Source organism: Pararge aegeria, chromosome 8 (genome assembly GCF_905163445.1).
Source record: "Pararge aegeria chromosome 8, ilParAegt1.1, whole genome shotgun sequence".
Lineage (NCBI taxonomy): Eukaryota > Metazoa > Arthropoda > Insecta > Lepidoptera > Nymphalidae > Pararge > Pararge aegeria.
In genome coordinates, this window is record NC_053187.1 from 9,315,460 (window position 1) to 9,329,655 (window position 14,196).

The 14,196-nt window shown below is 34.0% G+C and overlaps 1 protein-coding gene across 4 annotated transcripts in view; it reads right to left on the reverse strand.

Annotated features, from left to right (window-relative positions):
- The window catches only part of LOC120625602, a 44,412-nt gene extending 39,354 nt beyond the window's left edge, over nt 1–5,058 (reverse strand). For all 4 annotated transcript variants that reach the window (XR_005658818.1, XR_005658817.1, XM_039892667.1 and 1 more), the window contains exon 1: nt 4,901–5,058. Coding sequence is in view for 2 of the 4 variants with exons in the window: in XM_039892667.1 (XP_039748601.1) it covers nt 4,901–4,963 (63 nt within the window). In the remaining 2 variants the exon portion in view is untranslated. The remainder of the gene's footprint in view (nt 1–4,900) is intronic.
- Nucleotides 5,059–14,196: the final 9,138 nt, after the last annotated feature.

Genomic DNA, 14,196 nt, shown 5'->3' on the forward strand with positions numbered 1-14,196 from the left:
TAGGTATTTTATTTCTACGGAATGTAATATGATAAACGTACGATTATTAAAATTAACGAGTTAAATTCGTGACTCTACTTGGAGTTAGAGTCATATAGTCGTCAATAAAACTTTAGCAAGATATGTTAATGTCATCATTGGCCTAGAATTTTCCTATTGAACATTAATGATTTGAATATCATGCCAAAAATTTTACACGGAGTTTTGAAATATTCTCTATAGCGAAACTACGAGCAAATCTCGACAATAAATGCTTTTCGTGAGTTTGGCTACTTTAATACCAGGTTAAAATGGACTTTATAAGCTTAGCTTTATGCTCAAGTTTATTCATTCATCAACAGCTACCACTCGTAGGACAAACAAGAAGAAAAAGAATTAAGAGTAAAAATAAACTGACTGACTCTACGACCGGTTCGGAAGACAGATTATTCCGAGAAGAAGCCGGCAAGAATCTTAGAAATGGCTCTTTTGCAACACCCACTATTTATACACAACAGAATATTGGCACCATTGTGTGTGTACTTAAATTTCAAAGCAATATAAAATATATCGGTTTGAAAGAAAATAATAAATTTAAACATTTTAGAATAAACAACAAATAAAAACGGTCACGGTTCTGTTAGCTTGTTTTGAACCAATGATCAGGAGACTGACCTACAGATTAGGAGCACTGTTCTGGGTTGTAGATCCAATGAAGTTTTTTTGGGTTTTTTATAACTTTTAGTAAGTGTACTAAAATAATTTCATATTAATACTATTTGCAAGTATAGAAAAAAAATATTAAATGTGTCACTACTCACGCCCCAAGTTAATAATCTAAATCTTCAAATGACAGATAAACTTTAGTAGTGCTATCCTTAACTGCTGGGAAGAGTATGAAAAGGATCATCATCGTCATCATTATAAAACCATCACTCACGGCACAGGTCTCCTCTCAGAATCAGAAGGGTTTAGGCCGTAGTACACCAAATAGATCACGTGCGGATTGGTAGATAATAATAATAATAATATTTTTTTTTAACAATGACTTCTTTTTTTCTCTTTTCTTTTTTTTTAAAGTGACTTCAAACATTTTTGAGAACATTATGGAGAACTCGCAGGCATGCAGGTTTCCTCACGACGTTTTCCTTCACCGCTAAGGAAAGTGATATTTAATTGCTTAAATAAAAAACACACCAAAAAGTTACAGGGGTGTAGCGGGTATCAAACTCGGTCCCCCCAAAATGGGAGCTGTAATCACTGTCAATGATCGCTTTAGAGATAGGAAAAGGATAGTTTTACTAACTCATTCCTCCATCTGAGGATTTAACATATTCAAAGTTTTTTTATTAAATAAGTTAAAATTTACATTGATTTTTACTTTAATTAAATTTTATTTAGTTTTTTTTTATTGGCCGTTTTTTTAATATCTATTTTATTGCTATATTCCTGTTGATGTACAATTGATTGTATACGGGATACAAATTTATATGTTAACTTCAATAACACTAATACTTAATATTTGGATTGGATAAATATTTCGATTAATGTCTTTGGATTTGATTAATAGTTAAGCGTTAAGGTCCAAGAATAGCTATTTAATTGATATTTCGATCCCATCTATTAGTTCTTAACAGTTGCATAAACATTAAACAAATGATTGCGAATGTTTAAGCGTTACAGCATTAGTGATTAATAATTTATTGGAGCGCGCGTAGGCTGCGGTAGCCTTGGCAACACGCCTTGCGTTCTGGCATTGGTCTGTTTGTCTGTAACTATACCTTATACGGAACACTTGTACAATGCCTTTTATTTAGGGTCACCACACCAACTTCTTCTTATTTATATAAAATACCGCTTTTGTTTAGTGGTTAGCATGTTCGACTACGGATTGTGAGGTCCTTAGTTCCATAACAATCTTAAACGATAATAGCTTACTTGTTAGTGACTTGGGTCTTTCGGTAGGACCGAATACTTTCTTGGGCATTTTCATCGTGAGGAAGCCTAATTTTTACCCCATATTATTTCTTTATATATTAAGTGTAAGCTTATTAAGCATTCCATAGCAAGATAGTTTGCAATGAACTTTTCCGCTTTTAATAAACTTAAGAGGTTAGTGTTAAAATAATGTGTTATAGAATAGATATTATCTGTTTTTCACTATTTTGAGTTACAAATGACTGACTGATGTTTTTATTGTATCTACCTTAAAGTAAGTGGATTCCAAAAAACTTGGTTCAATATCTATTCTAATAAGAAAATAATATAAAAATCCTATTATAATATTAATGATTACATGTGTGATAATAAAACTTGGGTATGAATTGCTCTACCCTCATAGCTCAACATTAACTAGACTGTGAGATGGTGATAACAAAAAAAACTGGCTAAGTTTGTTGTGGGCTCTTCTTACGCCAGTGCGCGTTTGGAACCCTCCTAGCTTTAGTTTTAAGTTAACGAATGCATTTATCACCCTCTCACCTAATATCCATACATCATAAGTGGCTGTGTTAAGGTCTATATGAATAAAACATTTTTGAATTTTGTATTTTAAGCCATGCGTTCTAAAACCATTTGAAGCTACAAATTTCCTACCTCAAAGAGATTCATTATTATAACAATGGCTGGAAGATACGAGGTTATAAATATTTAAACAACTGCGTAGGTGACTACGTCTTATAGAATAATAAAACCTCAGGAATGCGTGTCTCGTCTTGGATTTTTAATTATATCAATTACATAAACGTTTTAGTGACGAAGAAATATATACTACAATTAATAATTGATAAATAATAAATAATGAAATAAATATTTATTTAAAAAAAAATAACATTTTTTATTAAAACTAAATTTTAAACTTTTTTAATACCACCGAAATGAGTGTCCATGATGCTGGCAGCATTGCTTCCAATTTAATTACTGTTCTTAAAAAGTCGTTAGCGTTTAACTTCAGCCTTTACGCACCCAATCATAGTACGTAGGTGTTAGCGGTTTGATATCAAGTTCCGGAGATAAAGAAAATGTTACGGTATTAATTAAAATGTAATTTACGTGTTGACCATATAAACAAAATGTAGTTTTGGTTTAGACTTTATTTCGATATTTACAAGCCTGTAGTATTCAGACTCTAATGTCTTTATAATTAATGCATTCTATTAACATAGATATTTTTGTATATTGTTTTTAAATTCAACTAAAAATATAAAACGTCATAATAATCAACATCCTCGGTCTGTCAGAGTTCCACCTTTGAAACAGAGTTCGATCTGCGGCATAAAACTACCTCCAACTTTCCGATTTTTGAGCGTTTTCTTAGTTTAAACACCTAAATATCACTTGCTTTAACATTGAAGTTGAACACCGTGAGGAAACCTGTATTTCTGTGAGTTCCTCATAAATCTTAAAGGCGTGTGAAGTCTAACAAACCGCACGTGGCCAGCGTGGTGGGCTATGACTTGTACCTTTGTCACCACCGGTAATGGGTTTATAACGATGATTGGCTACATGAATACTATTCTTCATAGGAGAGATTATGCATAAGTAAGTGCGAATTATCTCCTGCTTCAATCAGAAATATTTGGGTACTCAATACTCTAAAGTCTCTCTAATCTTAGCAATCAAGCTTTTTAAGTCAATCTGTGACAATCTGTCCAATAAGAAAAGGCTAATTCACGAATCTATATCATTTGCGCAGCGTTAAAAAAAAACCGAATATACAACTCGATCAAAAATCCTCAGTGCTTGGAGACTCCACTGTAAGTATTGCCAATGATGATATAGGCTCTGAAACATGGTCATTTTAAATGAACAACATTTTAAATGTAGGTCTGATAATAAAGCTAAGTGATCAAATAAAAGTAAGGAAATAAGTAGGCTAGCCAACCTTGTTTAACAAGAGGAATGCTAAAGCAGCAATGGATAGAGCGTATAACACGATTGTTTGGATTTTGGTTTCACCTAGGCATTCAAATGATTTTGATCCCTAGTATATTAGTTGGTTATATCATTATCTCAAACTGGAAGATTGGGCTGATGATAGGTTAAAAAACGAATAAAAGGGAATCCCTGAATGCATCAAGCATTAGAAGACTGTCTTTGATGCAAATCCTTACAAAAAGTGGACATATGGACATCGACTAAATACCAGTAAGTAGGAAGAAACTCAATAGTTTACGTATTTGAGTAATTGTACGTTATAACACACTATTACGTGTATTTGTACATGTGATTTCAGTTAATGAAGAAACATAGTAAAGTCATACCTTTTTACGTACTTTATAAGTACAGTACTCCAATGAAATTGGAATTAGTTATGCTTCATGCTCTGCTAAATCCGAGTGCTTTCGCTTATTGTTAATTTATAGAAAAATAATAATAATTAAAATAAATAACATTTCTTGCCGCACGCAGCACCAAAAATGAGACTTAAATACTTCGTATATATTCGTATATTAAGTATCTTATGCAAAATACCAGCATTTGTCAGAATATGCAAATGCTTAAAAAACTGGGAAATTTATGTTTTAATAGCACCGGTCGAGGTCTCGTTATGCCGCAAAAAATAAGCCTCATTTTTCCAATAGGAATAAGCAGCAATGTATTTATGGTTTCAAGATTTTTTACATAGTTTGTTCCATATTGTACAAAGTTGAATATAAACAGGTACCTAACTAAACGACTCTTTCCTATATTTCAATAAAGTAGTACCTATTGCAGTTTTTGACTGTGATGATATATTACGTGTGACGATACGAGATATCTCTCAAAGCGATCTAAGGTTTAATATTTACCTCAAAATGGATCTTTACGCAAGCCTCTATACTTTATTTGGAGTGATCTATAGAGTGAGATCATCTGCACCCCTACGTCTGTCATTATTGGGCGCGTAGGAATGGCTAATAAGAAAAACAACAAATGTTACCTGCGCAAGCGCCGTTGCCAGCAGCATGCAAACGAAGGCACATCTCCTTATTAGGCACAACATGTTTCACAAGTTTTCTTTCAATTGTCACTAACTTTAGTTTAGGAATTAAAAGGCACGCGCGTTCAGAGTTCCATGGCGGCCGATCGGTGCGCGGAACGGAGCAACACTGCCTCCGCACAACGCCACTCGCGTTACGAGAACAACAAACTTTACTTTCTGCGAGTTGCCGCGTTCACAATTACGTGCACTATCAGCTATAACATGACACAATTTTCAAAGCCCACCTTAAGCTTAACATTATTTAGCGTCAAAGATTAGCTTTTATGCTTATCACCACGCTTTTTGTAATCTTATTCACTAATTTAAGTTAATAGTTACTTATAAAATTCGGTAACCAAAAGTCTTCTTGCTATAATTATTGACATTTAGAACTAGGAACTAGGAACATTTAGGGACAAGGATTTCAGTAGAATTCAACCTTAAAAACCTTATTATTATCACTATAATCATCACCAAAAGAGTTATTCCATGGCTACCTTATCCGCTGCTGCATTGTTTAAAGATATGACATAAACTTTTGATCGACATCGCTGCTTCAATGATGTACGGCTTGCATTTATTGAGATGACAAGTGTTGTGATTTCTTGTTAGACACTGTACATTATTAGTCATTACGTTTGAATCTATTAACACAATTTAAGCCTAGGCACCTTGTATAAATTCTAACAAAAGCAAATCTCGCTTGTTTTATGAAGTGAGAAGTTAGATATTAAATGAAATAACGTAAGAACATCTTTAACAATATTGACTAAACTTGAACTACTAAAGGTTTTACGTAATATGCTTTAACTTATTATACCTCTATTGTGAACATCGACGCAATGTAGAGTCACTGGCGCGCGGGCGGTCATTACGAAACACGCCTACACATACACCTTTCACATGTATAAGATTAGTATTCTTGGATTCGTAGAGTCGTTTTTGAGTATCGAAACACTTGAATGCCAGAGTAAAATAAAACTTAAAAGCCTTGCTTTAATGCTTAAATTCGTCCGACTTCTTTAGTAAGCCTTCCCTTACGAACACTTTTAAAATAAAAATCAAAAGTAAAGAATTTGCAACGCTAAAACTAGCAACATTAGGTCCATTTTATCTTGATGTTATGGTGATACTCCAAAACAACTCTACGTTTGCATTCATAACTTATACTAAGGGTCCGCTAAATGCCACATTCACACATGCGCACACGCAGGTACGGCACAACCTGGTCTTTCCCTAAACTTTTTATTCTTTTACACCTGCCCGATTTCATTCGATTTTTTATTTACCCAGACTTCGTCTACGTGATTTTTATAGGCCTTTTTCACTGACAGACTACAGGTGCCATTATAAATTAATTATTATAATATCTCCATCATTACGTAGCATAACGTTTCTAAATGGAACTTCCTGACTTTTAATACTATACTCATCTAGCCGGATCCATGCATTTTTTTAATATGGTCGACCCAACCTTTGAACAACCTACTTTATGCATTGAGGTTTATCAAGCTGCAAGGCTTTTTATATTTCGGTTCCTTGTAAATAGTTTATCGGTAGCTTTATTTCTCATTCCGTTACAGATCTTATCACATTATCCTGAAAGGATAACATCTGCAACGGAGTTCCAAGTATTTGCTAGTTTCACACTAAATTTTCTTCATCAAACCAGTTACTTATCTAACTGTTCAACTACTATATCTCAACATCATACTACAATATTATTATTTGAGATATATTTTGGCTCTAAAAGACTTCAACGCGCTTGAACCAGTAGTAATATTTAAAATGACCGACCACCCTGGCGCAGTGGTGAGCGCTGTGGTTTAAAGCTGGAGGTCCCGGTTTCGATTCCCGGCAAGGACAGTTTGGTAATTTATAATTTCTGAATTTTCTCTGGTCTGGTCTGGTGGGAGGCTTCGGCCGGGGCTAGTTACCGACATGAAGTACCGCTAAGCGATTAAGCGTTCCGATACGATGGCGTGTAGAAGCGGCATACTTCCTAACAGGTTAGGCCGCTACCATCTTAGACTGTATCGTCACTTAACATCAGGTGAGATTGCAGTCAAGGGCTTACTTGTTGAATAAAAGTTGTAGTTGAATAAAAAAAATGAGAAAGTGTGTTTGTCTATTACCTATGCTCGTCTCAACCACTACACCCGTTTTTTTCATTTTTATTACATTACTGGTTAGCCCTGACTGCAATCTTGGTAAATGATCATGCAGTCTAAGATGGTAGCGGGCTAACCTGTTAACAAGTACGGTAGTTATATTTGACACATACCGATTTAGCGTTCCATGACATGACATCGTATCGAATCGCTTAACGGCACGTCTTTGTCGGTTGGGTGGTGGATAAGGCCGCCCTTGCACCCTAGCAATAAGTACTTCTACTGTTTTCTTTGTGTTTTTCCTATTGTGTTGCAATAAAGTTTTCTATTCTATTCTATTCTGGTCCCGCAGGATTTTTAACCAACCGAAATGAAAGAAGATGAAGTCGCGTGATACAATTAGTACTCCATAGTTATGGGTTACATATCATACGAGGTTTGTTGAATGCCTTTTGCATATTTAAATGTTAAGGGAAGCAAACTCGAGGATACCATGTGTAAATAATTTAATACTTAGTATTAAGAATTATATGGTAAAAATGTCATTTAATAACAATGAATGGGTACACTGGTAAAATCTACACTATATGTACCTCGCTGGTCCAGTGGAGAGCATGTTCGACTGCAGATTACGAGTTCCCAGGTTCGATCCCCGAATTTTTCTATCAAGAAATTCTTAGTTCTAGCTTGGAGCTTGGAAATTGGCGGGGATTAACCCCCTAGCCTCGGAGCGCCGGTTAAGCTGTAGGTCCTGCTCCTGATCTTTCGCCGGCCATGCTGCCGTCCCATCGGTCTATAAGAGCGAGGGAATAGAGTTAAATATAATATATATATAATTTGTTATGATAAATTATTATCATCATCGTCATCATATCAACCCTGTTGTACTTAATCACACCCATGGTGTACTTTTCTCTGGCCCAATCAATCTATTCTTACTGTATCACTTCTGGGGGTAATTGTAGCAAAACCTTACTGCTGAGACTAGAAAGAACACAGAAAGCTGTTCTAAAAGTTATGTTAGGTAAGCCGGTTAGGTTCCCATCGGTCGAACTATACACTATTACTGAAGTACTTTCAGTCAGGAAAATATATAACCTTCATGTCATTTTAAGAAAACACCGTGAATTGTAAATGTATAATTTAAATCCATGCTTAATGTTAAGGTATGCGATGCCTAGCGCCACCTAGGGGCGACGGAAAGCAACCTGACGCTTTAGTTCCCCGATGCACATATGGGTATAGAGGTCTCGACCATCGCTTGGCACGATGCCGCCCAAAATCAATACCCCCGTGGCGTGCGCTGTCCCGCCGATTTTCACTTCAGTCTCTCAGAACGCACCCCCATTTACATTCATTTTCCTACCCGTTAACGCGCTACTAGTGCTCCGCAAGCCGATTCCCATCGTTGTCGGATTTACCATTATAATCTGTGAGTATAACCTTATTTAAAACGGTAGTAGTTCTTAAATACAATTTTCATTCATGTAGCGCATTGAAAAATAAGAAAGGAGGAATTCAGTAGTACCGGGTGCGTAAAGTTTAAATGGGTATGTGGGGCGGATAAAGAATGATTGCTGTGACCGAATATCGGTCACACGGCATTTCTTCCTGATTTTAATTTTCATACATTTTAATGGATTCCATTAAAGATACGAAGAAAAAAAGAGAGGTTACGTTTTCTAATGGTGTCTTAAAAACTATTAATATGCTGAACGTAATATATAAAAATTTATCTCCCTATTCAAAAATTAGTTAAAAAATAGTTAATTAATAAATCACCTGATGAATTAATGAAATTCATTAATAAAAATAGGCATTAAGATGATGGGATTATGTGATAACTAGTTTGATAGTAAGTTCGGATTTTAAATTTTACTATCGTATTATAGCTTGCTTTGTACACGTCGCGTCGGCGTAACATATCTACTTCCCTAAAATTTTTGAAATGGATAGATATAATATTTTCTAATTGATTAAACGTTTCAATTCTGTAGTAGTAAATAGTGTAGTAGCTGAGTTTGGCATACATAATATACCAATCTCTTGTTATTGCTGCTGAGATCTTTTTTACATATACGTTTTATATATCCATTAAGTAGAATCACCTTCAGGAATTACTAAACCTTGCCATCGTTTTATAAGTGATGAATTACTCGCAAAGTTTTTATTTTTACTAGGGAATAATACGTACGGTCTACAAAATTATTTTTTATAAAGGTACCCTTATTAATCAGATGTAGAATGTGGCAAGGTGTAAATGAGAAAAAAAATATTCCTATACTCAGTATTCATCATGTGTTTCAATTTTTATTGCAACCATAAATATGTAAATAAAAAACTTATATGCATAGTTTTAAATCGTTTTTAATTTAAGGAATATAAAAAATAAGGCTTCGATAATCGGAATAAAGATACATTTAACGTAAGTCAAATAACGCTAGGTATATAATATTATGTAATCGATGGTTGTTTATAAGATAGCAATACCGCAATAAAGGAGTTTAATTAGGACAAATCAATAAAAACAATTGAATACAGAGTGCGGGTTTTAGGGTTAAACACAAAACATTCGCAATTACAATATTAGTATGTGTTGATATTAAATAACGGGAATAAATGAGTGAAATGATAAGGCCCCAAACCACGAAAAAAAAACAATTTGAACTAAGTTCTAATGCTATATTCCAAATTGCGAAGCTGTTTTATATCCACTCGACTACAATATAGGTTTAAGCAGGTTTTCGTTAAAGAAAATATATTTAAAGAAGATTAATATATATATACGTACTATATACTACTACGACAATATTCTTCCATTTCTAAACTTGCCTGTGAGTTTTTCTTTAATGATAACGATAAAAGGCCTTTTCTTTGGGTTTCAACGAAAATGAAAATTATTAACTTGGTTGTATTCCCTTAGGAGTACAGGATCAATGTGGCCTGGTGATTTGATCGCTGGACTTAATACTATGGGTTTAATGCTATATTGTGAGTGTTTACATCGTCGAATTATTTTTATGAATGATTTTGAATTCAGTACGTCATATTTTTATTCAGGCAATATAAACCAACAAATGTGTCAAGACACGACCAACCTATTTTTACTCACATGTTTACCAGCTACTGCCCGGGATTTCAGCCGTATGGATTTTAGAATATGGTCCAGAGATAAATGAAAAATGTAAAAAGATTAAGTACTTATACCTATTAATTCATATTGGTTAAAAAAATATTTATCAATGAAAACAATTATGAAGTGCATGTAGTTCATATCACCATGCTGGGCAGACGGATTGGTATTCGCAGTAAATGGTAGTAGTATAGAGGACGCGGCTGCCGATTCTGATGGTAACAACTGTATCGTCCTCTGACTCGGACTCTATTTCCTATTTATAATAAAGTAAAATTTAACTAAAAATATACAGTTCTATAAGCTTGGTGAGGAGCGATAGGGAAATAGTATAAAATATCAAATTCTCTTAGCAAGCAAAATTCAATGCAAACACTAAAAGCATCCTGAAATTATAAATTGCGTTTATTTTGGTTATACATGGCTCTATATTAAAACTACCGTACTTCGTCAACAATGATCGTATGAAATAAATGTAGCTTTAACGTTATTGGAAGAATTCCTTAGGCAATTTCCTTAACGGATCAATGTGGATAAAAAACACAAAAGGAAATGAGATGTTTTTCTTTACATTGGAGAATTAGGTGCCGCATCTTCGACGATCGTGAGATCGATTCTTCCGTAGCGGGACGTCACTGAATTGGCAGGAATCCAGAAGAAGGTTGGCGCTATTGTCGACCCGAGCCTTTGAGTATTTATAAAGTCAACATCACTGATGAATTTGTTTATGATTGACACTGAAATTTCATAGTAATACGAAAGGTCGTGAAGCTATAGACTGATGACACATCTCTATTGCTGTCTGTACTTTTATGTACAGAGAGCAACAGAGATGTGAAATAGGTTTATAGAGTACAATATCTAAAAATGATAAAATATGAAATAAAATTATGTACTAAACTAGATGTTACCTCGGCTTCATTCCTACGCGTTTGTTTCGTTTTTATTTAGAATATCGCAGAATTTGTTCAATTTCTTTGGCTTATGTCTATTTCTAAGATACAAGATGCAATTCTATGTCTGTTCAAAATTTAATCAAGCAAGTAATCACTAAATGCAACTAGCAATTCTCCGGCAACAGTCCCCTGGGGATATTCGGGGATAAAAAGTGTCGTTTTCCTCTCTCTAGGATGCAAGCTATCGCTCGTAAAGATCTACGACTTAACAAACAAACACTAACTTTTGCACACATCACACCGTATAGCACAGATAGGAAGGTGCGGTCATTGTAGATACGTATATCTAAAACTAATTCCCCGATGGTCTTTATGGTCGTCAATAACCAAGGGTAAGGCAGAAACTGTAAAATAAGATGGTTTAACTATGCGTAACCACTCTCCAGACCTTCCCAAATTGGTTCAAGGAGAAAACTCTTGCATACCAAGGTTGAATTTTCGTTAAATGAAGATTATAAAAAACAAAGTATTCTAAGAAGCCATGTTTCACTATATAAATCGACTCTATCAACCACATAATGACGAAGATAATTACCTAGCAGCGGTAGAGTTGAAAATATTTTTCATTCATTTTCATTTCCTCTAATGGAAACCTTTTCAAGAAACTAACATTTCCGCCGCATAGCGTTGTTTTATAACAGCTTACACGCTGTAATCAAATACTAATCTTGAAACTTTTGATGACTCAAATAGTAGGGACGTAGTAAAGGAAACAATCGGTAAAAAATCTTTAAACAATGGGGAAGTAAGAAAGTAACTCTACTTTTTTGTAGAACAAGAACTACTCACAAGATTGTTACAAAAACAACGTTTAGATTTTTAGTTATTTTTTGTAATGAACGTACGTACCAAAAGAAATCTAAATAAAATAACTAATAAAATTAAATATACGCTTCATAGTTGTGTAGTAGTTTTCGGCTATCGCAAGAATATTTATTTTTGTATTCCCTATGTTTTCGTTATATTTTATACAGTAGGTAATGAGTTATAGAGAAGAAAAGCAATTTCATCGCAATAGATTCCCGACATATTTCTTTTCTTTACACCTCAATAAATAGCTGACACAAATATTATGTTCTTTTCAACATTTTTGCATGTAAGACCTGAAAGTGTCTTCGGCACTTTCATTCTTTGAAAAGATCGAGGCCAAGTACCAACTTGAAAACTGAAGCGAATGGGAATGTCTAAGGAGTAACATTTTGTCAGTTGAATATTGAAAATATTTTTTGCAGTTCTTTTACGAAAAACCAAAAATCTCTTCATGTGCCAAGTAAAATGTAGAAACTACTGGTAGGTACTTTCCTTGGCTTTATATAAAAAGGAATACGAAGTACATGATCTTTGCATAGTAACTTTCACAATTTTAATTGGCACCGATTTAAAAATGATGTAGAAAATATTTATTTCTTGCTTTTTAGTTGTTTACAAAGTCGATTTTTTTGTAATTTTTTTATTATATGTTGTCATTATCATTGATTTCATCTTTATCAGGGACTTGGGACTTTTTGAGTCTAAAATTTCTGCCCAAACACGGTCAAGGCAACAACAACCAGGATAAAATACAAAATATATTTACTTCAGGATTAGTTCGTTTATATTCTTCACAATTACCATTCTTTATTAATGATAGAAGCTGAGACTGATTGATAACATATTCACCATATTATAACCTCCAAATACCCATTAATTTACTAACTTGGGTCAACGATTCTCACTCAGTGCTATCGACAAATATACGACTATGCTGCTGAAAATAAGACGCATATTATTTAAGGTTCTTTGTTATAGGGAGTTAAGTGAAACGGGGAAGGAGTAAGGTGAAACGGGAGTGGGACCCCGGGATAGTAATTGCGATTGGCAATGTTTACGTGATTAAAGGTTTCAAATTATGGGTGATTTAAACTCCAGGACCGAGAACATATATATTATTAGCTCACACCTGAGCTGTTTGTTTAAATATGTTAAAAGAAGTTGCATCATTATCATTTAAATCTACTTAATATCATTTACATTAACTTAATATGATAGTGGCGGTGCAAAGTGAAATGAGTTTCATGCAAAACATCTGCTTTTTAGAAGAGTGCTTGATTTTCAAAACAGGCGTAGTTTCCTTTTTTTTACTCGGCAAGAGTATAAAAAATATGGCCAGATTTGTAATTTTTTTAGACACTTTGTAGAACTACTGCAATAATCAAAAATCACAAAATTTCAGTAACTTTTTTTTACTTGCACTCGTCGAATTAGGTTTGTTTATTTGACACTACCAGTACGAATGAAAAAACCTTTACGCTAGGCATGATTTATTGAGGAAGGTTGTAGAATATCAGCAGTCCTGTTTTACGCAGGGGCGAAGCCACACGGCACAGCTAGTATGCGATATAAACGTTCATTCCTTAGTATAAAAAGTAGGCTATGTAACTCTATTGGAATAGTATATAATATGTAATAGTATATCCAAAAGTGTATGTCAATGTCATGTAAAAAGAATATGTGGCTTCCTTGCTGCGATAAAGAATGGCAAACCAAAAAACAAACTTTTTTATTAATAATATTATTTAATAATATAAGAAAGGAGGTAGTCGGAATATCGAGAAGTTAAAATTCGAAGATGGAATTCAAAGGAGAGAGAGGAAAAGATGCAGCAAGGTGACGCGGTCATTTGGCTTTGTGCCATAATTACACCTTGGTCAATCAGGTTAAAGCTGGATTGATGGTACCAGTTCACTTGGATATTCGTTCGATAACAATTTATCATTTCATGAAGTTAAAGCTGATAGTAGAATAATAAATTATATTGGTATGCCATTTTTGCTTTCTTTTTATTTCCTTCTGTGGTAAATTTAGCAATTCGTTTATAACAATATCTACGTTACCTCAGTGCCTAGTTAGATTGATTGAAAACGACAATTCCACTATGGGAAATATGAATAAGGTATAAAAAGTTAATTGAGCCTCTTTTTATTTTTATTATGCTAGAACTAGGTATATTGTTATTTTCTAAAGCAGACGTGAATTTATAAAATAAAATGAACCCATAGAATAGTTTGCTTAATC